The following is a 22,267-nucleotide window of genomic DNA, read 5'->3' as shown; positions in this document are numbered from 1 at the left end:
CCAACAAAAATGGTTCTAAAACCCTTTAGCCAAAACGGTCCAATGTGGAAGTACACCCAATATTTTCATTTTATGATGTCCTTATGTGTGCAGCCATAAAATTACACAACAGCTGTGATGCTCATCCATCTCCAAGCAATCTCACAGGCGTCTCGTTTGACCTTGACTTGACTTTCTATTCAGCCTCTCCAGCAGCCGATGTCATCCAGCCAATTAGCCAAATGGTCTAACTTGGATGGCATGTAACAGCTTCTAGTTGAAATTGCTCATTTGAAGACAGCGTAATAACCTTATTTGTTCAGGTCTACTTTTAACTGCACATATTGGTACACAGTATTTTCATATAATTTATTCCGTTGGGAATAGCGGGGCTACCCCATGACTGTAATGTATTGCCTACGTTTGATTATAAAGATGAGATAAAGCAGAAAACGATACACAACATGCAGCTGGTGTTAGGTGTGGAACACATACCAAATCCCTAGGATGACTGCCTGCTCTTCGGCAGTGAGTTCCGGCAGCTTGTGCTGGTCTGGTTCTGCTAAATTAATCTTGTCCAACACGGTGTCATCGCCAAGATTGCAGTCCTGCAAGAACAAGCAATAATCTGTGCATTTAAATAGAGGACTGTGACAGAAAATCAAGTCAAAAATTATTTTGACTGAGTACTGTTTTTCGTCATTTTGTCCGAAAGCATTTGTAGTATTACTCTAATTTGTCGTCTTAATGTTGTTTGACTGCTGCTGTCAATTGAAAAAAATCTTAAATTCTGAAAATAATTTGTACAAGAAATTCAGTAGATTGCACAGTATCAATGATGCATATATGTCTTCATGGTCCTCTTTGACACAGATCCCGCAAAATTAGCGCCTCACAGCCAGAACAATAAAGCTCGGGTCTATCCACTGGTGCCTTTTATATATGACGCAATAAAGTGGGATATAGAAGCAACTGTGTGTTTATTGACAATGTGAAAAAAGACCAGTAAACAAATAATTACGTGTGTGATGTCCTATGCGGAAGCTCCTTTTGTGACATACACAATCACAATGGGATGCTAAAAATGAGGGCTGAGCGTTAACCTTCACACCCCACTTCCAGCATTGCACTAAAGTGAATTAACGCACATTCGTCTTTTGCATCTGGCACGTATGTCAATAATGTTTTAATGACGATCTTAATCATGTTGTTTGTGAGAATAGCTCCGAGGAGGTCCTTTCCTTCTCCAGTCAGTGCACAAAGCAAGGTCCGTAATGGCATGGTTAAATGAGAGATTGATGAGATATTGTGAAGCAGGCCCTCTTGGCTCACTTATTTTCTTTAGTTGCTGTAGATATATTGCTCAGGGCTCCCAATTATTTTGTTAAAATATATATAACAAAAATATGTCACAATTTCTATTGTGGAAGCTTCTGCAATTGGTTGGAAATTTAACATTGCTCTCTTTGAATTAAAATCCACAGAATTCCAGCTAATGATGGCCTTGATGAAGCCCATTTACTTCCACAGTAATGAGGACATTAGTGGTGTGAGCGCACAATTTAACAAAAAAAAAAATATATACAAAGGAAGTAAACAGAGGGAACATTATGTGTTCTTAGATTTATGGGCCATTGTAGCGCTAGGTAAAGAATGCGGTTATACATCCGAACACTTACATCAGATGTTCCACAATCGTCCACACTATTTGCAGTGTACCACCCAGTTTGACCGATGCCATTGTACAAACATTTTTGTTACCAGTCTGTGAAAACACAACTTTCAAGGCAGCTGCTTCAACGCTATAATTCTTTGTTACTGTAAATCCTAATCAGACCTATTGTACTTGACTTTTTTCCACAACTCCTACCCAAGCGGTCTGTGTAGTTAAATCATAAACATAATTGCTCAATTTTCATCTTTGCTACACCAAAGCAGCATTCGTAGACAAAAAGGAAACCCAATCATTTTGAGAATGGTTGGTTGTTTAAATTTGTGTGCGCAAGTGCTGTCTGTATCCTTGAGAGCAGCAAACACAGTACTTGTATGCAGATGAATCAAAGAAATCTAATGAGCTGCAGGAAGTCAAAGCATAACAAATGCATGGAGCAGAGCAAGTAGATTGATGGTGACGGACGAGAGATATGATATGAATGTTAAAAAAACGACAGTATGGATTTTCAGGGTTACAGTATTGGGGAAACATGCAAAGCCCTACATAAAACATCAGTAAAAAAGTTGAGATAATACCTCACAGTTAAACAAAAAATTCTTATTTGTATGAATTTCAACATTTAATTTCAGGATATGGTATGGTGATTATGATGATAATAAATGTTTGATGAATGTGATTTTTGAATGTCTATGATATTGTGATATTGAGAGTAACTATTTTCTTGTAGCAAAAATGATGTATTTCTTGTCTTCTTTTCAAGAATATTGAAGATTATGAACAATGAAAAATGTGAAGATACTATGACGTACATTTGATTGTGGGGCAGCCATCATTTACTTTAGAAGTAGTATTCCATACCTTGGGCAGAAAGTCTCGCGATGTTGGTGAGGGGCTTGCATCATATTGCTCATGATCCTGTTTTTTCTTGACCTCCAGGATGAGCTGAGCCAAATACTTTTGCTGGAAATAGGTACGTTTTCCTAATGCACCTTCATTGACCAAACACAAAAAAATATATTGCTTGCTGTTGCTGGTTCTTATCATTCAGCTAAAAGTGATGAATTCAGAAATAACTACATAATACTCATATTGGATTCCAAATTTTAAGTCAACTTTAAATAGCTAAATGTGTTCAGCAAAAAAACTTGAAAACAAGAAAACAAGCTTGATAAAAACAAATCGCCAAGTGTTTAAGAAAAAACAACAATAAAAAAAAACATTTTCAAGCATGCATCAATGCACGGTGCTCATTTTGCCCTTCATGGCGCCGAGCACAAAGAAAATCCCGGTGCAATGTGCAAAGGCTTCTGATGAATTGACAAAATAATCACCATCTTAGTTGTGTATAAAAAATTCAGTTGCTGCAGCCTTATTTGTGATGGAAGGAGGGAATTGAAAACTAAAAATATTTATAAACATCATACCTGTCATGTTGATATCAAGCTTTGAGAACTCCTGGGCTTTCATAATGTGTTTCTTGGCAGTCTGGTATTCATAGTAGGTCAGACTGCAGTACACACACTCCAAGTGGAACTGGATTGCCAGGTTTCTTTGCTCAGAAAACAGAGGCTCGCATTTTAGCACTGTGGGGCAGGAAGGGGAAAAAATGTCTTCATTAAAACTGAAAATCCATCAGTACATTTTTTTCTCCCTGATAAATCAGTCAACATTTTGATCACAGTTTTACTGATCTCCATACAAGTATGAATTGTTTAGTCAAGATCAAACACATGAACGAATTAATGACACTACTTGTCCATAATCTGGAGTCGGTCCCAGCTGACTTTAGGGTGAGAAGTGGTCTACGTCTGGGGCATACTGCAGGGGGCATATAGTACAATCATCCATACTCACATATACAGTATATCATGACAAATAGTCTTAATTTTAACAAAAGCAGGTTTTGAGGATGAAGGACAGCGCTGCAGAATTCCAATGCAACTTCATGTGGATATTGCAAGGGTGAGTAATTAATTTTGCAAAGGGGTCACATGAGAACATGTAATGTTCGCCAAGGACAATGCCTACATGTTAACTGGAATTTTATCCTTGTTTTGATTATTTATTACTATTATTATTTATTAATTATCTTGCTGTTGATTTTACCAACTTGAACCTTTGACCACACAGCTCTTAATTTATTCATCATCCGCCTGATTGTAATATGCATTATGAAATGCAGACCTTTTTCCATGCTTGTGAGGGACAAGTCGAGGAGCTGCTGTGAACGTGCTTCCAGAATTTGCTGGTGGAGGTTGATGTAGCGTAAAGTCCACCAGGGGAGAAGCTGCGAAAGATTAAAAAATGTAAAAATAAAGAATGTTTAATACATTACCTGTTTCAGTGTATGATTGAATTACTTTTTGTGACAATGGAATGAAAATAAATCTAATCTAACATACACATTCTGGTAGAAACTTCTTCCCAATAACTTTAATCGTAAAATGATGGATGTGCATGGATGCAGCGGCTCGTAGGGCTCCAAATTAGTGACTATTCCACAATATATTTTTCGTATTATGAAAACAAAAACATCCTTGCAAATGGACCATTTTTTGTCTTTTTTTTTATAATATTAAAGTAAGGAAGAAAATCAGCATCGATACAAAGAAAAAACGTAATTCATTCATGAAAACATTGGAAATGGTCAAAACAGTACATAATTTGTTATTCACTTAGTAGAACACACAAAAATAGCAGCAAGTTATTTTGAGTACAGTCAGCCCCCTGCTTACGAGCATCCCGATTTGCGAACATTCCGCCTTACGAGCGTGGATCAGGGAGAATTTTGTCCTCCGCTTACGAGCAAACCTCTCGTCTTGCGAGCATTCCGACAAACCAGCCATTGAGTATGTAGAAATGTTCTCGCCTAACTGCGTCAATATATTCAGCAGTTGCGTCATCTACAATCATTAATAGATACTTATGGCGGTAACGTGAACGCTATTGGTCTTACAATCTCACACTGACTGTCTCACTCACGGTGTCTAAATATATTACCATTTAAGTGTAGTGTTTGTACAGCTAAAGGGAAAAACAGCTGACATGAAATTAAATGTGCCGATTGCAGGACAAAGAATTGTCATTGGTTTAAATGTGTGTTTTTTTTTAATTAATTGTCAATACATTCCAACCGTTTAAAAAAAAGTGCGAATAATTATCAGTCAGTCAAGGAGACGCCAATATGCTATTGGTCGATTAAGGTCACCCGGTCTCACTCACGGAGATGCTATTGGCCGGCGTCACACGTCAATCACAGAAATGCCGATGTGCTATTGGCCGAACGCCTTTATCTAGCTTGATGGGACAGGATGGAAGGAAGTAGAGAAAAACGGAATGTTTTGAAGACTTTGCAAACTTTATCTGTTAGACATAGCTTCTAAAATTACTAGCAGCGGTAAAGGAAGAAATAAGAGGATGATGTTTTAGTATCTCCGTGATTTGCACCATGACTGAAAGAGTTACTGTAACACTGTAAGACCAATAGCCTATAAGCGTTGCCGTATTAACTCAAGAGGTTAATCTCTGCACCCTATTACGGGTGATGTTACAGCGCCATATAATGGTTGCTTGACAAGATTGCATATCAGGTTGGTCGGCGATCTCCCAATATGCATTGGGACAGCGTCATTGTTGCAATTTTGTGAGTTGTAACCAAAGGTGAACTGACGCTCGAACAAGCCATAAGTGTGCTGCCTAGTAAATGCAACACACACAACCACCTCTCCGCTTCCACCGTGCTCAAATCACGTCGGGAAAAACAGTTGACATGAAATTAAGTGTGCAGATTGCAGGACAAAAAATCGTCACAGATTTAAATGTGTTTTAATCAATAAGATGTCAATACATTCCAACCGTTTAAAAAAAAGTGCAAATAATTATCAGTCAGTCAAGGAGACGCCAATATGCTATTGGTCGATTAAGGTCACCCGGTCTCACGGAGATGCTATTGGCCGGTGTCACACGTCAATCACAGAAGTGCCGATATGCTATTGGCCGAACGCCTTTATCTAGCTTGATGGCACAGCTGGTTGGGATGGAAGGAAGTAGAGAAAACCCTGACTGAAAAAGTTACTTTGACACTGTAAGACCAATAGCATATCTGATTTACCGTATTGACTTCGAGCATTCATCTCTGCTCATCTCTGCTTATCTCAGCACAAGTCACGTCTTTCCAAAGGTAAAAGTCATTTATCCTTTGTATTTGTTATTTAATGCAACTGTACAGTAGATTATGTCACTTAATATTAATTTATGTATACAGCGTGATGATTTTACCTAAGGCTTCTGCGCGCGTTGCACGCACTCACGAATTAACATGGGTTTGGATTGCCCGCTATACGAGCAATTCGAGATACGAGCGTAGCCGCTGAACGGATTAAGTTCGTAACCCGGGGGCCCACTGTATTTGGCCAGTAAGTCGCTAAATTTGTCTTTAAGACTGGGAACCTGACAGTCTATCAAAAATCAGACTGAATGCTGACAGCAATGTTTGGTGACAGCTGCAATCTTCAGTTATTATTACAATAAAATGCAGTAAGGGCATGCTGAGACAGCACCCCTAGTTATTGTAATCCACATTATTTTTGGTCACCCTGTCGAGAACTATCCACATCTTAAAAAAATACAGCGTTGCAGAAACTACCAGTATGCCCTGAAAACAAAGAGCATAAAAAGAAGGATGCAAACAAAAACAAAAAAGATGTGACTGCAAGAGTTCTGAGAATAAAAAACTCAGCAAACAAACAAACTTAGCTCTTAACTCAGTCAATCCCCAAAACTAAGCATCTAATTTAAGATATATATGTATACGTATAATAATTTCATTTGTCTGCGTTGGCCTTGAGGAGGGTCTAAAGTAGGAAGGTAGTTAATAAGTTTCCAATGATCTCGATCCTATTTTGAGGTCACCCATTGTTTGGCAAAAAGAGTGTAAGATGAGCATGTAAAATGAATGACACAAATATAAAATGAATAGACTATTTGTCTCACCTCATCAATATCCTGACACGCACTTGTCAGCATTTGCACGGATGTGTTTTCTGTCTTTTTCCTTAGTCAAGGTGTGCGGTGCCAGCAGGGGGATGTAGCAAGCAGACGAACTTGATCGATATGAACAAGGAGGAAGCGCGCATGTGCGGTAGTATGCATTTTAAGCTAGCCTGGCCCTATACCCCCATACTTGGCAGACACAAGCGGTATCAATTAATTCCCTTAACGTCCATTAGTATTTAAAGAGCAAATTAGCACTGAATCACCTCTGACAGAAAATCACTGTTGCACTTGTGTGCACATCAGTGCTGCTGATGTCAGATCAGGGAGCATGACAATTATTTTCTGCCCCGTGACTTGAAGTTGATTTGCACTCACGCATTAGTAATGACTTATGGCTTGCTGAGCGTGGAGAAAAGGTGCCATTTGCAGTTTCTCCGTTTTGGAATTAACGGATAGGGAGGATTAAATGGATGACAGAAACTGCCATGGAAATACTTCCTCCAAAATTAGAAGCATGCCTTTTAACGAGCCAATGTGCTACTCTAAATCCACTTAGAGAAAGACATTGTCATTAGCTGTTAGCCTGCAGGATGGTCTTGTGGATTGGAGCTACTTCTCACATGCATATGAACTTTGGATTTTACCCTTCTCGACTGTCTATAGAACAATTTCTGACTACTCTTGGAAGAAGAAATGAATAAATTACAAAAACAAATTATCATTGAACTGGAAGAAAAACAAGTTCACAATCTTTGGCACAAGAAAAATAAAGAGTAAAAAAAAAAAAAATCACTGGATTGAACTGAAATAGAGTAAATAAAATGAAATTTCTTAAGGTATAAAAGTGCTGCAGAACTAAGTTGAAAACCAAATATAGAAAATGTTAAAAGAAAAATATCAAAAAAGGTGCTTTTTATAAAACAAAGGATAAGCTAAATAAGGAATCATTATATATATTATATAGTTCATTATTACTGCCCTGCCTTATTTACTGTGTGGAGATATGGGGTAAAACAGATGAAAATAACTGTCTTTAATATATATAAAAAAAAAACCTAAACAAATTACCAAGCATTCAAAATATATTGAACCAACTAATCCATTATTCATTAAATTAACCACGCTCAAATTCTTTCACTTGGTTGAATTCAGAAGAGCACAAATAATGTATAGCGCAGGGGTATCAAACATATGGCCCGCAAGGTTTAATCTGGCCCACAAAATGATTTTGTGAAACATGAGAAAAATGACTAAGACAGAACCCATTAGTATGGTGTCTAGAATACGGTAATGCTCTTACATGTGTTAATGGAGTCGCTCTGTCTAATTACTTTTTCGATTGAAAGAAAAATGGAAAAAAGCAGTTAACAAGCACATTTTTCCAAACTGCTGTCAGCTGAAACTCTCGCCAGAGCTATATAACAACTGACTCAGTCCTCCTCTTCAGGCTTCCTTGTGCTTCACAACGAATGTCAAAATACGCAAACATTCTTACTTTTACAAGCAATGCGAAGCTCAGCACTGGGATACACGTGTTTTGTTTTTTAATCTAAGAGAGAACTAAGAAAAAGCCAATTTGTGTCTTTGTAAAAAGGTGTTATGGAATAATTATTAAATGGTTCATTTTTATTTTGTCTTTTCCATTTCCTCTTGTAACTTGTTCATATGTTCAATATATCAATCAATTAAACAGTGTGGCCAAAAACTAAGATAAGCGTGCTTAATTTGATTAATCCTCATAAAAACGTGATGTGATAATATAAAATCACACACTCACCTGAAGGCTTTCCATCTTGGAAGAGCATTTGGTGAGGATAACCCTCGCCAGCAGGAGCAAGAACGGGTTGGCCACCAGGCTATACACACACTCACCATCCAGGAGCAGGCACGAGTGGATGGCTTCTACCAAGGCCTGAGGCTAGAAAAGAAACTACATTGGAAATCTTGCCATTAAGCTTTACTACCTACAGTATTTTTAAAGTCAATTTACCCGATTTGGTTGACTTTTTTCCAACCTAGCCCTAGTTCAGATCTATAATTAGATAACTCTGAAACCATTTTTAGGTCAGTAGGGTCATTCCTATGAAATTAGTCATCTCACCATTACTAATCTAATCAATTCATATCATTTAAGCATTAAATTAGAACAAAAAGAAAATGCCCACGATATTGCTGCTACTGCTCAAGTTTGCTCAAACCGAAGCCAAGAACTTACAAGACAACCAATTATTTTACATGCTACTGTCTGTCTTTTGAATGGTAAAAAAAGTAATTATGTAATTACAATCCGAGGTTAAGTACTTTTGCTGGTCTAAACACTAACAGTAGCACAAATACATTTCTAATGTTTTCAAATAACTCGTAATCATTCATTTTGGAGTCTTCTCCTCTTCATTTCTTAGCATTTCTCTTAGCGTCCAGTAAGTGGATTTCTTTTTGTACAATCAGATTTCAGCACCTTCGTGTTACCACGCCCATCTTATCTGGACTGGGCCTTCAGAATGAGTAATGGTGGTCGTTCCAACGACTACATTAGCACATTACACATTAGAGCCTGTTTCTGTCATGCTATGTTCCTGTATCATGAATGAGGACTGGAAAATGTACCGAAGGCTTTGTTAGGACAGCAAACATCCGAAGGAAAGTTTAATGGGACGTTTTTATACCTGTGAGGAGAGTAAAGCCGAAGGCAGGAGGTCAGAGAGATGAATGTCGAGTGAAGGGCCGGTCCAGTTGCTTTGAACAAACATGTGAAGGCAAGAAACTGCCAGGACCATCACTACCAATTCTCTGAAGCTGCAGAAAGAGTTTAGATTGAAGGTTATTTCAAAGTTTTCAGGGGGGAAAAGAGCTGAGTTTCAATAAGAAGAGGTGACCAGGGCCCTTTTGAGCTGCCATTTCACTTTACGGACAATTAATGTGCTTTAAAAATTGGGAACAGGAGATATGCTTGGCTGCCTTTCTATTTGCTTCCTTTCTACATTGATGGAGGGTGATGGAAAGTAGGAAACGGAACCAATCATTATGAGCGAAGAGGAGGAGCAATATGTGTCACATTCATTTTATACATGAGCCGTTTTCCAGCTAGCGTGAGGAAGAGAGATGTTAAGCTGTCCTTATTAAGAATTAATAATTCATGACTAAAGGAATAAAGACACTTAATAGGAGCGAACAAACACTCTCGCGAACAGCTTGGAGTTACGCTCAACTACTTCCACATCCACACTCACCTCATTAGGTCATCATGGAGACTTTCATTAATCAACTGCAAGCAACATATACAGTCAAACCTATGGTCACCATATAGCCCACGTGGTTTGGGGAAAGTTCTTTGCATTATTTTGGGAAGCTCCATGTGATAATATTATAGATAATGCAGGAACACTAACTATAGTAATGTAAATCAGTATATCGAAATAGTACCCGCCATTTGGCCACTAGGTGGTGCACCAAGCAATGGTCGTATGTCAAAGTCTTTGCATATGTAATTTTTTCCCCAAAAAATATTATGGTATGGATTTTCCATTTTGCATTTGTCAAAAATTAGTTTGAGTCTTTCTCTCTTGGCTCTATTGCAATAAGGTGTACGTCTGCAAAAAACGTCCATGTAGAAAATCATGATATTTTTAGTCAACCTATTTATAGGGCCCTATTTTGGAGCTCATGTGCAAGTCTAGCAATCGATGCAGCGCAGACATGGTCAGGGTAGGGTCAAAACCGAGATTGAGCAATTTGCTTTACATTGGGGAGTCCACTCTTTGTTACCAAAATGTCAGATGTACTGGATAGTGGCCTCTCTGTCTCTACTCTCAAACTTGGAAAACTAGACTTGTGCGCTGAAGATAAGCTGAAATTTAAACCAATCGCACAAGCAAAACTCAGAAAATCGACAACCTAATTTGGTCAACTTTTTCCCCCCAGCCCGACTATACAGACTAGGGCAGCACAATTAATCGAATTTTACTCGCGGTCACGATATTGACTGCCACGATTAAGATGATCCTCTGCGATTTTAACATTTAAAAAGCCAGCTACATGTCAAATCAAGCACTTTGCCAAATCACAAGGTTAAGACTTCATTAAACTTAAGAAATAGCAAGGGAGCAAATACAGTAGCAGTGGCGAGAAGGGCGGCAGAAAAATGATCTACCAGTGTGAAATGGCGTTGAGTTTCTCACCTGATTCCTAATATATACCGTGCTAGCTGTCATTTGAGACCCATTTTGAAAAATCCAGTTTGAAATGACCGAAAATGACATTGACTGCTAATTGATTAAAATTTGCTTAAAAGTAAACAATGTGCTCTGTTCTAAGAAGGCTATTTTTTTTTAATAGGCCATAATTGTGCAGCCCGAATATAGACAAACGTGTTGTTGCTTTTCTTAATCCATAACACAGGGGTTTACATCACATTACATTTTCAGGCAGCATGTAAATAAAAAACTGATTAGTGTGTGGTGTGTTACCTGTTGGCTTGCTCCCCAGCCGGATCATCAGTCAGGTACAACAAGATCCTTCTCTCAAGATAGGTCTCAATGTTCTCCTCTTCATGGCAGCTTCCATCACCATTAAGTAGCGCTAACACCTGGGGGCTTCTCAAAACTGCCTCAAATTCCCCATTCATCAAGGACTCTAACAAAGAGCCCATCTCTAGAAGAAAAGATTTTTTTAAGAATGACATTAAATGACATGGAATTTACAATATTTGTGGTGAGGTATAAAACTTTGAAAAATTCTAACATTTACTAAGAGCTTCTCGCTACATGTTGACTAATGTTGAAATAATTTTATTTCGTTCACACATAACGAAATAAAATTCTGTACTTCCTGCAAGCCAAATGCAAATGTGAAGGAAGTGTTCCTTATGAACTTTTAATATACAATGGTTGTGATACATTGCATCAGGATTAGACAAAACTGCACCCCAAAATGGCATCTGGGGAAACACAGTGCGTTTAGAGGCTAAAAAGTGAGTTTTGTTTTGACTGAGCACTGTCAGGTCTTTTGAGATGCCGGTGAATTGTTTAAAATTAGGAAAAAAAATACATCTTCTTGAAAATTAACAAATAAAATAACCAATAAAGATCACTTTCTGAGAACGGGTCTGACATTTTATGATGATTATTATATGTGGGCAAATATTTATTAATAGTTATTTCTTTTTGATAACATCTCTTCTATGATCCCAAAGAGAACACTTTATGTTGATTATTGTTTGTGGACCAATACAAATTAAGTTTTAAAGATTCTAAAGTTTAATGAATCAGACATCGATGGCATGCTTTATTTTTCTTTCCCCATTTTTACCCCAAAATGCATTGCACTGGTTAAGGGGTACTTGACTGAGAACATATTTCACAGGGGGTACGTCGCTGAAAAAAGTTTGAGAATCACTGCCTTTTAGAATCACATAATTTACAATAATAAATTTCCTAACTGAATAATGATTATTTGAGACAGTATAGGAAGTGTTAAAATTGAGTGAAAACTACAGTTGAATGTCCAAACAATGTTATTCATGGTTTTAACACATTAAGTAAATAAATTACTAACAATCTACCATTGATAAATAACAATAACAGTTGGCTGGTTAGCACCTTCATACGTAGCTAATGGCTAGCAATTTTTTTGGCAAATGGGTCATATTCCAAAGTATAAGGCGAGTTAACATATTGAGGTATTGCATATACGTGCACAAATGGAAGAATAAAATATACTGTATCTTGTATTACCATTGAACAGGTTTCTGGGCAGCAAACATAAATTGCACCTGCAAAGTTAGCTGTCTAAATAAATTCTATTCTCGTACTTAAACTTGATTGTAAAGAAATATATCTACTGAATGTGTACAGTGCCGTCAAATGTTGGGGGGGGTGCTCAAGGTGAGAAGTGCAATTCTGCCCTACTCCACCATAACTTTCTATCTGAACCATTCCTGCTTGATTAATTGCTCATGTCCTGCTCTCTGGCTTAGGACCTCCTAATAAATCACCCGGTACAACCTGTAAACTCTTTTACCATCAAGGCTATTCATCACACATGGCTAGTATGGCCATAGTGGCAGGAGGCGGCCATGCAATCGGCATATGTATTACAATTATGATTTCAGAGCGGCAGTGTAATATTTTTCATAAGCTGGTTTCGTACTTCCTTGTAGAAAAAAATAACTGGAGTTGGGAACAGGTTGTTTTTTTTTGTTGCAGATGTTCAGAAAGTTTCATCTGGTTTCTGTTTGCGGAATACTTTGTACTATGTGCATTTTGAAATAATTTGACATCCTTGTATCTTTATTTGGAGACTTGAAGAGATGTAGCAACTGATTTGTAGCAAGCGTTGACAACATTTTAAAAAGCATATTTGATCTTTATATTGACCAGTTTATTTGACTCTCAATGATGCATCGACCTCTTAAAAGTGAAAAATAAAACGACAAAACCTAAAACCACCCTTTTTTCTACAGGTTTTTGAATCGTTAAAATAATAAAAACATTAAAAGATTCAGCCACAGCTTCTATTGGGCAGGGTGACAGACAGAAAAGAGCAAGGAGATGGGCTGATCGGATGTGAGCAGGGTTGATATATGAGAGGATGAAGAGGCTTAAGGGCCACAGCTTCCACTGAAATAATTGGGTTGCCCCCATTGCTAGGTTCACCATCTCTACCTTACACTAGGTACTTGAAAGGTCACAACAGTCATGTTTCATTAGCATAATTGCTCTCCGTTTCTGCTGAGATCCCTTAGTTACGAGGTAGACAAAAAAATGTGAAACTGCTAGTGTCTCAATGACAGCTATGAGTGCTGACAATAACAACACTCTTGGTTAAAAGTGTGCAATAAAAAAGTATCATATTTTTTGTTGTTGTTGCTCTTGACTTAAATGTTTTCGATGCGATTAGAAATATCAAAAAGAATCAACTAAATGAGCAAATTTTATTCGATTAAGCAAATGAATCACCTATCTTAATGCTTGCGTAAGCTTTCAGAACGATTGAATATAAATGATTTGAATAAAAACTGTTCAAATCGTCTAATCTTTCAACTGTGATTATTCTGTGATTTCTGAAGTCCATGTATGCAGACTGTTTATCTTTTGTGTTTAATTAAAATAGGGACATTAGCAAACCTCCTTCACTTGGAAAAACACTGCACCAGTGACAGAACAGTTTAAAAAGGTTGGAGAGTATATCTTTACTTCTATGTTTATTCATTTCCATTTTTATTTGCTAAACAAAATCAAATAAACAAAAAAGTTGGTTAGCAAACAGTACTCATGAGGAAAGCTGACATTGCAATACTTCAATGCAAAATAAAATTATTCGATTAATCGAGAAAACAATCGATGATCGATATTTGAAAAGGACTGGAGCCCTCTACTGCTGATATGATATTAAAACCAAAATAATATGATTTCTTTTCAAAGTCCATTTAAGTACATTTGTTAATTGTGAGTAGACAGTTTGCTATTTCCTTAAAGTACAATAATTTTTAAAATATTCTTGTTTGCTGGTTACCCATGAGATTTTTGTAATGTAAAATAGTCACCTTTATAACCCTACATGGCGTCTCAACAAATAGGTTCCACAAGCTATTATAAGTTTTCTTTAAATTACGTTGCTGGCAAGAATAGATGAACCACGATACAATGTTTGTCATCCATAAATAATTTCTTCCGATCAATTAAGCGAAATTCCATAATTTGCCCTGGCACATCAATTGATTTTAAGTATTGTTCACACAAGCAGCGTATATCCATCTTGTGACTAAATAAAACATTGCACAATTACATGTTTTGGTTTACCTGATAAAGTGGATTAAGTGTTGGTTTTTCCTTAACATCCCAAGTCATTTGCATTATCTTTTAAGAACACCCTTGGCTTTAATAAGGATCTGCAGCAACTGGTGTAGTAAAAGACTAGGGGAGAGTTTTATTTCTCTGTAGATCTAATGAAACCCTGGGGCTGCTATGATAGCACTATCAAAAGGCTGGAAGAGGATGAGGTGAGGGAGGCGCTTTGGCTTTATGAGGGAGAAAATGAAAGCCTGAGGAATGGCCAAGTGTTTAATAACATTTCAGCTACTCTCCATGTCTGCTGATGAAATGGCAGCAATTATGGAAAACAAGGCCGAGGTCCTCAAATTACTCTATAATTCATAACGATTCAGAGGGTGCCCTGCCTTTAATAAGCTATGGGGAGCCGAATTTGCAGATGAATTTGCGTCAAAAGCCATCCAAAATGAACAATGAAAGAAATCTCTGTAGACACGTCAATCTATGAGCCTTCATTAAGAAGCCAACTGTGCCGTCAATGTCCGATGGTTTCTATCCATCAGTTCATATGTGGGCTGGCGAGCCTTGTTTCAGCCAGAATATACACTACTGGGATCATATTCGGGATATTTTGGAGGCTTGACCTTACTGACCAAATTCCTGCTCGAGGAGAAAATAAATAGTGGTGGCTATTCAAACACCTGTCAAAGTATAGACAGACTAATGAGTTATTACAATGTTTCCAATTGGTCATATTTTGACTTTTCTTTACTCGACATTCAGCTCTAATCAATTCCAGATGATTGTTTTTTTGGCTTGGGATACAGTATAACTCAACAGGCGGAAAAGATTTTTCCAGTAGTTGTTCCCTCTCAGATTTTTGACGATTATGTTGGAATATCTTGTAAACAAGCCAGTCCAAAATGTGACAATAAGGTTATAGTGGGAAATGAAATCTAGTTGACAATCTATTAATTTATTTCACTGTGGCCATTAGGGATGGGACCACATGTGCAACACAGACTCCATTGAATTGTAAGCAAAACAATTGAATTTTTAAAAATGACACAAATAAATAAAACGCATTTTATTCAAAAAACATCCATCCATCCAGGCATCTATTCCCAACTGCATGACATCACCACGCAATCTTTAATCCTATAACAGAAGAAATTTGGGTGAAATTATTAGTAGAATATATAACTTTATATATGCGCATTTACAGTTACAATAACGTTGATCCCGTAGTTATACAATGTCATGCCATGTACTGATACTACAAGGTAGGTCAATATCGACCTTTGAAAATGGATTAATTGCTGCTTGGTGTGTTAAACTCTGAAGACATCAGCCACTTGAAAAATGTTTTGTGCTTAATTATTCCAAGAAGAGAGCTGCAGTCATGGTTGGTCGACAGCCCTGTTTACCCATTGACGTGTTTCTTGGAATATCTACAGACAGTCACAAACAATTTCACTTTCGAAATGCCAGAAATCTTAAGACATCTCCCGGAGGAACACAAAAGGATTGCCAGCTGAAATCCTGCCAACGCTGCAAACAAAAATGAAATCGGTTTGAGGAGACACAACTCAAAGCTGGAGGTCGGTTGTGTTCTCCAGACAGAGGAAAACACAAGGCAAACTTGCTGATAAATGGGAATCTGGAATCAATACTGTCGTGAAGTGATCTTATAATTTCCCTGTCTACACAATAAAGCATGTGAGTAACCTTTATGGTGCAGTATTTTCGCAATTTTTGAGCTATTTTCTTCATCATTCTCACAGTATTTAACCAAGCACACTCCTGGTAGAAGTGAGCTTTGATCTTTGACATGTTGTTGCTACCTGGGTGAAATTTCAGCTCCCTATTATGTTTTTTCATTGTTTTCTCTTTGATGTGAAATACCTTTGACGTAAAAATCAAAGGATTGGACAAAATACAGAGCAAGGGCTAAAAGCCATGCATACAATTGCACTAATAATAGTTCAGAGTTGAGATTTTTCATTTGAAATTTGTTTTCTAAAACAACAGCGCCCTAGTTACAGTATCAACCTATGTTTGAAAAGATGACTGTGAATGAGCACAGTGTCCCCTATAATTACTGTCACCCTTGGATAAGATGTATTAAAAGTCATAATATAAATTAAGTTGATAATTTAGAAACATACTCTTCAGACTAAAAATTATAGAAATGCTTCACCAAACACAGACTCAAGCCACTTCCAAAGGAGTGTCAGTTCCAAGGGGATTTTTTTTCCCAATGAATAAATACACTTAAAGGTTGTGATGCTAGGGGGGCGCGAATGACCCCAGGGGACAGGCTTTTTCATTTTGCCATGTGAAGTGTAATTGCACATCCACAGCACCAGGTGGTGCAAAGAGTTTGTCTGTGGAAGAGTTAGAAACTTTTTTAATTGCTGTCACATTAAAAAAAAACACATTAATGATGAATGTAATTTAGGGGAAAAAAATCAGATCAATGTTTTATAGCTTTTTTGTCAGGTTAAAATGTTTAAGACATTGGTGCTCCTGTGTTAATGTTCCAGATCATTCATTGTTATTTATTGATGTAATGAGTTTTTTTTCTGGCACTTTGAAGCACTTGATGCTCATTTATTTTCAGACTAACCTGTAACCTGTATAAACATTATAAAAAAAAATAAGTTAACATTATTTGAAAGTTGATTTATATTGCTTTTCATCAGCGTTAAAAAGGACAGAATTTTGGGTACACATACAGTTTTTATTATTGGGAGAAATGTTTTCTCTTCTACAGGCTGAGAACTGGGCTAAGCAAATGAACCACGTGAACCTCGTATATACTTTTTGAAACTATTATTTTTACGGTAGGTGCAAAGTTATGATTTTTTTTCTTTTTTTTTCAGAAGTTAAAACAACTTTTGGAAAAAGACGGCAGAGAGCGACATTGAGCACAGTTAACCCAGCCAAATCCCATTCAAAATTTCAGTCAAATTTCGCCGTCAATTTATCGCAATGGAACAATTGTACTATGAAAGATTTTTGGATAAACAGCACCTTATCTTATTAAAAGGCACGTTACACACGGGAAATTCACATGCATTTTAAATGTCTTGCTATCAGTATATTCCCATTAGCTACGTGCTGATGAGCGTTGTATAAACAGTAAATTATTGAACGGACTGTGGCACGCCATCGTTCGTAATCGTCCGGCGTGTCCTATCAAACACAATTCCTCTTAATCAACTACGAAAGTGGAGGTATGATGTATATTTTTCCGTTTTTAGCAGCGGTGCTTGCAGCAATGAAAAACAAACAAACAAACCTCGCGTCATTCCGCGACATAAATCGCTTAGGACCAGATTCTTGTTTGCATGTCGCAATTGTCCAAAAGTGTTGTCGTCTCTTACCTGTGATGCTGTAGATGTTCTGTTTCCATGTCGTCTCTTCTCTGGGTGTTAAAAAGCCTCGGAGGATGGCGATCTCCACATCGAGCGACATTTTCACACTCGCAACTTACTTCTCCGGTCTTGTTCTCTCTTCTTGCTTCAGCCAATATTCGAACGCTACTCCAAGCGATGTATTTTATCCGTCACAATGCTTTGTCGGTATTTGCATTTAATTTCCATCCATGTGGAGCGTGTGCCGTCAGCGGGCAGCCATGACAGCTGCGCGTTGCATTGTGGGAACGCAACTTCAGCCTTGCGTGTTGTCTGCTAACCGGCATGTCAATGCGCCAGTATTGCGGTTCGTCATTCGCGGATTTATACGGTTTTGTTCAATACAGTGTTTTAACCTTTTAAACAACGCAAACCGATATTAATTTTGATCATCTTCTTGTACATTCTTGCAATATTTCCGCCAATGGATGGCACACTCCTGGTAACGTGACAACATATCACCATCTGGGTGAAATATCAGCTCCCTAGTACAGTTTGCCTTTTCAATGCTTCCCCTATGATGTGACAGGCCTTTTATGAAAAGATTAAAAGAATTGGCCAAAATACTGCTCAATGTTTAAAAGTCATATGCATGCAATTATTCCCAATTGTAATTTTAGAGGGAAAAATTGCAACAAAAAAAAGAGAGAGAGATAGAAACAGTATATATAGATAGCTACTACATGTATTTTTAATATATCTTTTTTTTACATCTTCAGAGAAATTTCTACTACGGGGTGACATATTGATCTGTCAGTGCACATTTGCACCCTCAGAGAGCATCCTGACTAACTCCATTACTGTCTGATAGGTACTGTACAAGTGTACAGGATAGAAAGACTCCCCCGCGTGTCATTAAAAGTGCACATCTGTGGAGTATCTTTTACACCACTACAGCACATATACCGTGTTACAGCCGTGTCACAAATGATGGAACTGAATATTATCAGTCAGTCAAGGCTGGCCCACTTTCGTTCACAGCATTTTATTCAAGATGTGATTTTTTTTTTTTTTTTGGTATCCTATAGACGTAAAATCTATGACAAGATAAGTAGACAAAGTACATGGTTTTTAATACGACTAGAAATTACAAATGTTCGATGCCACATTTTTCATACTGATCACAGTATAAGTATTAGACCCATAAAGATACCGATGCCAAGTACTGATACTATTAGTAGTTTTGACTCTACCCCCCTTAAAATGATAGCCTATAGATTTAAAGATAAACCTAACTATTCCAATAGAGAATTTACCTTAAATATGCATATACTTATTGGTAGATTTCTATTCTTCTCATTTGTTATTTATAGTTTATTATTGTATCATTTATTATTGTATCATGAAGCTTATTCAAGAGCATAGTCAATATTAGTAAAGATATCTTAAAATAAGGCCAGGTGTCAGCCTGATATTTGTACTTGACCATAATTACTCATTAATTGCAATAACACTTTAATTTCCTTATGTTTTTTAAAATTAAAAGTGAATGGAGTATATGTTTTTATTATATTTAGCAAACCACTCCTTTTTCACACTATATATATGCTAACTTTATTATATTCAGCAACCCACCCCTTTTTTCTTATTGTATTTACAACTATAATTTTATGAGTGTTATCCAATGCAAAGCTACAGGTGAGAGTGGTGTGAAAGTTATAATAGTTTTTTTTTTTTTTTAATATTTTTTTTATATTGTTTTTATTTGTATCAGCCACTTTCAGAACGTTAATATATTATTGGTTCTTACTTTATCAAAAATGCTTGGTTGTCATTAGTTTTAGTATTTGTTTCTAGTTTTTGTTAAATATATGGAGTACAGTATATGTTGAGTGCAAGATATAAAAAAAAGTATATATCACAATATCACAAGTATTGTGTGAGAAATTAAAGTATAACTCAATTGTTCTTACTCTCTGCAGCCCAATAGTAATACTGAAATGACTATTAAATATATAATATATTAAATGTAAACCCCCCAAACCCATGTCAGAAATGGACAAAAAAAAATTAAGGACATCTTTGGCTATAATTGCATTAATTGCAATTAATGCAAAAGGGATTTTTGTCAGTTATTTTTTTAAAATGTTTTTCCTCTATTTTCGATTTACTTATTTACCTAATATTCTTTACAATAACCTAGTATTGTAGCAATGCAAAATAGTAAAGCTGTTGTTATGTAAAGCAGGACACAGGCTGACAAGACAAGGTGAAACCGATAATCTGGAGATGCTACATATAACAGTCTTTTATGTGTTGCCTTTGGCGCTCATTCGGAATTCATGTCGTATTAAGTTTAGCTTCATAGCAAGCTAATCAATATTCCCAGGATGGAGCTGCCTGCAAATTACCACACCTCTCAGCTCCAATGATCGTTAACCTTCATCGAGTTGCCCCTAAAAGTCTCACTCTAGAACATCTAAAATCAAACAACATTGTTGTACAATTCAAAAAAGGACATTTTCTCCCAAGAGAAAATGGTCACGTAATTTTGGACTTGAAGATGCCCTGTTCCGATGAAAGGCGGAGCAAATCGTTCTTTCCTCGTGCTACGTGGCTTTTAAACTCCATCCTGGGAATGAATATCTTTTGATCACATCTATCTATCTCCTACATCTGAGAACAACACTATGCATTCCTCATCTTGAGTCACTGCGTCTGCACACAGCTCTCCTAGAATACTAAAAGCAGCAAAGGAGCTTTGACATTTAACTGTGACTTAGAGGTGACCACCTACACACACACAAAATCACTCGGCTACACACCATTCCTTGTAAATCCAGTTTGCTGGACCCTCAAGATTAGGCAGGTAAAATGGTAAAATAGAAGACTTGTCATATTTATTCATCTGCACTTGTAATGAAACGCATTGCACGTACAGCGCATCCGGAAAGTATTCACAGCGCTTGGCTTTTTCCAAATTGTCATGTTCATTGTCCTTTTCAGTGTTGCCCCCACATTAGCAGTCTGCAGTGTACACAGTCTGCATCCTTGAAATGTTTCAGAAGTCCATCAATTATGGTTTGCGTGATTTGCTCGGGACCCAGTTTAATTATCCCGAGGAAGTCAGAGGTAAATTCTTCGTCAGCTGGAAAGTGACAACGTAAATGATCCTTCACACCTTTACCAGAATCATACGCTGCCCAGAAAGCCTGTCCAAGCAGATTCAGTAAACAAATATCCTCAGAAGAGAAAGACACGCATGTAGAAATGTGTAAAAGGCAAAGAAAAACCTATTATAGAGCTTGCGTTGTTACTGCAGTTTGTCTCGCCACCAAGCGAGAGGGCGGTTAGCTATTACTTCTTGACTAGCTTGTTTGTTTGTAATATGTTGAGCTACATTCACATGCTGTTTTCATACCTGTCAAATACGTGATGACTGAAAATTTCAACCCAGTATCAAACGCACCGATTTTGTATCCTAGCTAAGGACATGAGTGGTGAATCTTGCACCATGGTTAAATCTACTTCAAGCCATGGCACATCATGGAGCTACTTTTCAGGAGGAAAACAAAAAAAGAATGTTCAGCTCTGGCTCTGTTGTTGTCATGTGTGAAAAGTTAGGGTGAGTACGCAAATGCGTGAAGTGAAACATAACCTGCTTGAACTGTTGCCGGAAGCTACAGGAGTCTGAGGGCCAGGACTGCCAAGTTGGCAAAAAGCTTCTACCCACAGGCCATTTGGATTCTGAACAAATCCCTCACGCACTAATCTGCCTCATCACCAGTCACTTTACCGCATGCACCTTACAAACCCTGCACAGTCCAGAAGAGCTGCTAAAAACATAAAACAACATTCTTCCACTTCATCTAGTCCATATGCTCAGAATGTAAGTCTATTTATTTATTAGTTCATTATTACTGGCATAATTGCTCTATTACGGTTTCTTTTGTTTTATTGCCTACTCTATTATTTGCTTGATTATGCAATATAGACTGCTCAGGGACGTGAACAGAGTAAGAATTTCATTGTGTGGTCTTACTATGCGTATGACAATAGAACTCTTAAATCTTGTAAATTCACACAGTCTTTAAAACATATTTCCTGAATAATGTCCTTTCGTACTTACTTCAAATAGAGCGAACCGCATACAAAGTGCAACATTGAGTAGGCTGGAGCAACAGTGTGATGATGCAAGCTCTCCTTTCCAGTGCTTGTCCTATGCTTTGGAGATCTTGCAATCATCTCGAGAAATCTGCAGAAATCTTGCTTTTTTTTAGTTTCCTCAAATTCACATTAAGCTTTTAAGGTTTATTCAGTTTGTTTCCTGAAAGCAACATTGTGCCATAAAAAAAAATGGTGCCAGTTCAAGTTATGAAGATTAAAAGTGTCACGTTGAAATAATTTACTAATGATCGTGTTAATTTTTCTGTCTCATCCATTTTCAGTCATACTCACATGGAAGACGGGCAACAAGAAAGAAGCATTGG

At 37.2% G+C, this 22,267-nt stretch overlaps 1 protein-coding gene and 1 long non-coding RNA gene across 6 annotated transcripts in view; one reads left to right on the top strand and one right to left on the bottom strand.

Annotated features, from left to right (window-relative positions):
• Positions 1-18,073, bottom strand: part of ttc27 (tetratricopeptide repeat domain 27) — a 35,405-nt gene extending 17,332 nt beyond the window's left edge. For both annotated transcript variants that reach the window (XR_015866478.1, XM_088422202.1), the window contains exons 1-8: positions 17,808-18,073; positions 11,116-11,299; positions 9,316-9,445; positions 8,427-8,567; positions 3,839-3,941; positions 3,079-3,237; positions 2,513-2,643; positions 475-587 (exon numbers count right to left, since the gene is read on the bottom strand). Coding sequence is in view for 1 of the 2 variants with exons in the window: in XM_088422202.1 (XP_088278328.1) it covers positions 475-587; positions 2,513-2,643; positions 3,079-3,237; positions 3,839-3,941; positions 8,427-8,567; positions 9,316-9,445; positions 11,116-11,299; positions 17,808-17,898 (1,052 nt within the window). In the remaining variant the exon portion in view is untranslated. The remainder of the gene's footprint in view (positions 1-474; positions 588-2,512; positions 2,644-3,078; positions 3,238-3,838; positions 3,942-8,426; positions 8,568-9,315; positions 9,446-11,115; positions 11,300-17,807) is intronic.
• LOC148420081 (uncharacterized) lies at positions 1,012-3,979 on the top strand. 4 transcript variants are annotated; one of them, XR_015866480.1, is made up of 4 exons: positions 1,012-1,149; positions 2,591-2,624; positions 3,555-3,616; positions 3,837-3,979. It is a non-coding gene; the product is annotated as an uncharacterized LOC148420081 (long non-coding RNA). The 4 variants fall into 4 exon arrangements; XR_015866481.1 differs by having other exon boundaries at positions 3,552-3,616; XR_015866482.1 differs by having other exon boundaries at positions 1,022-1,246.
• Positions 18,074-22,267: the final 4,194 nt, after the last annotated feature.

This window comes from Hippichthys cyanospilos, chromosome 8, assembly GCF_059441005.1.
Source record: "Hippichthys cyanospilos isolate Australia breed blue-spotted pipefish chromosome 8, RoL_Hcya_1.0, whole genome shotgun sequence".
Classification (NCBI taxonomy): domain Eukaryota; kingdom Metazoa; phylum Chordata; class Actinopteri; order Syngnathiformes; family Syngnathidae; genus Hippichthys; species Hippichthys cyanospilos.
Note: the sequence above shows the minus strand (reverse complement) of the source record. Positions and strands in the feature narration are given on the sequence as shown.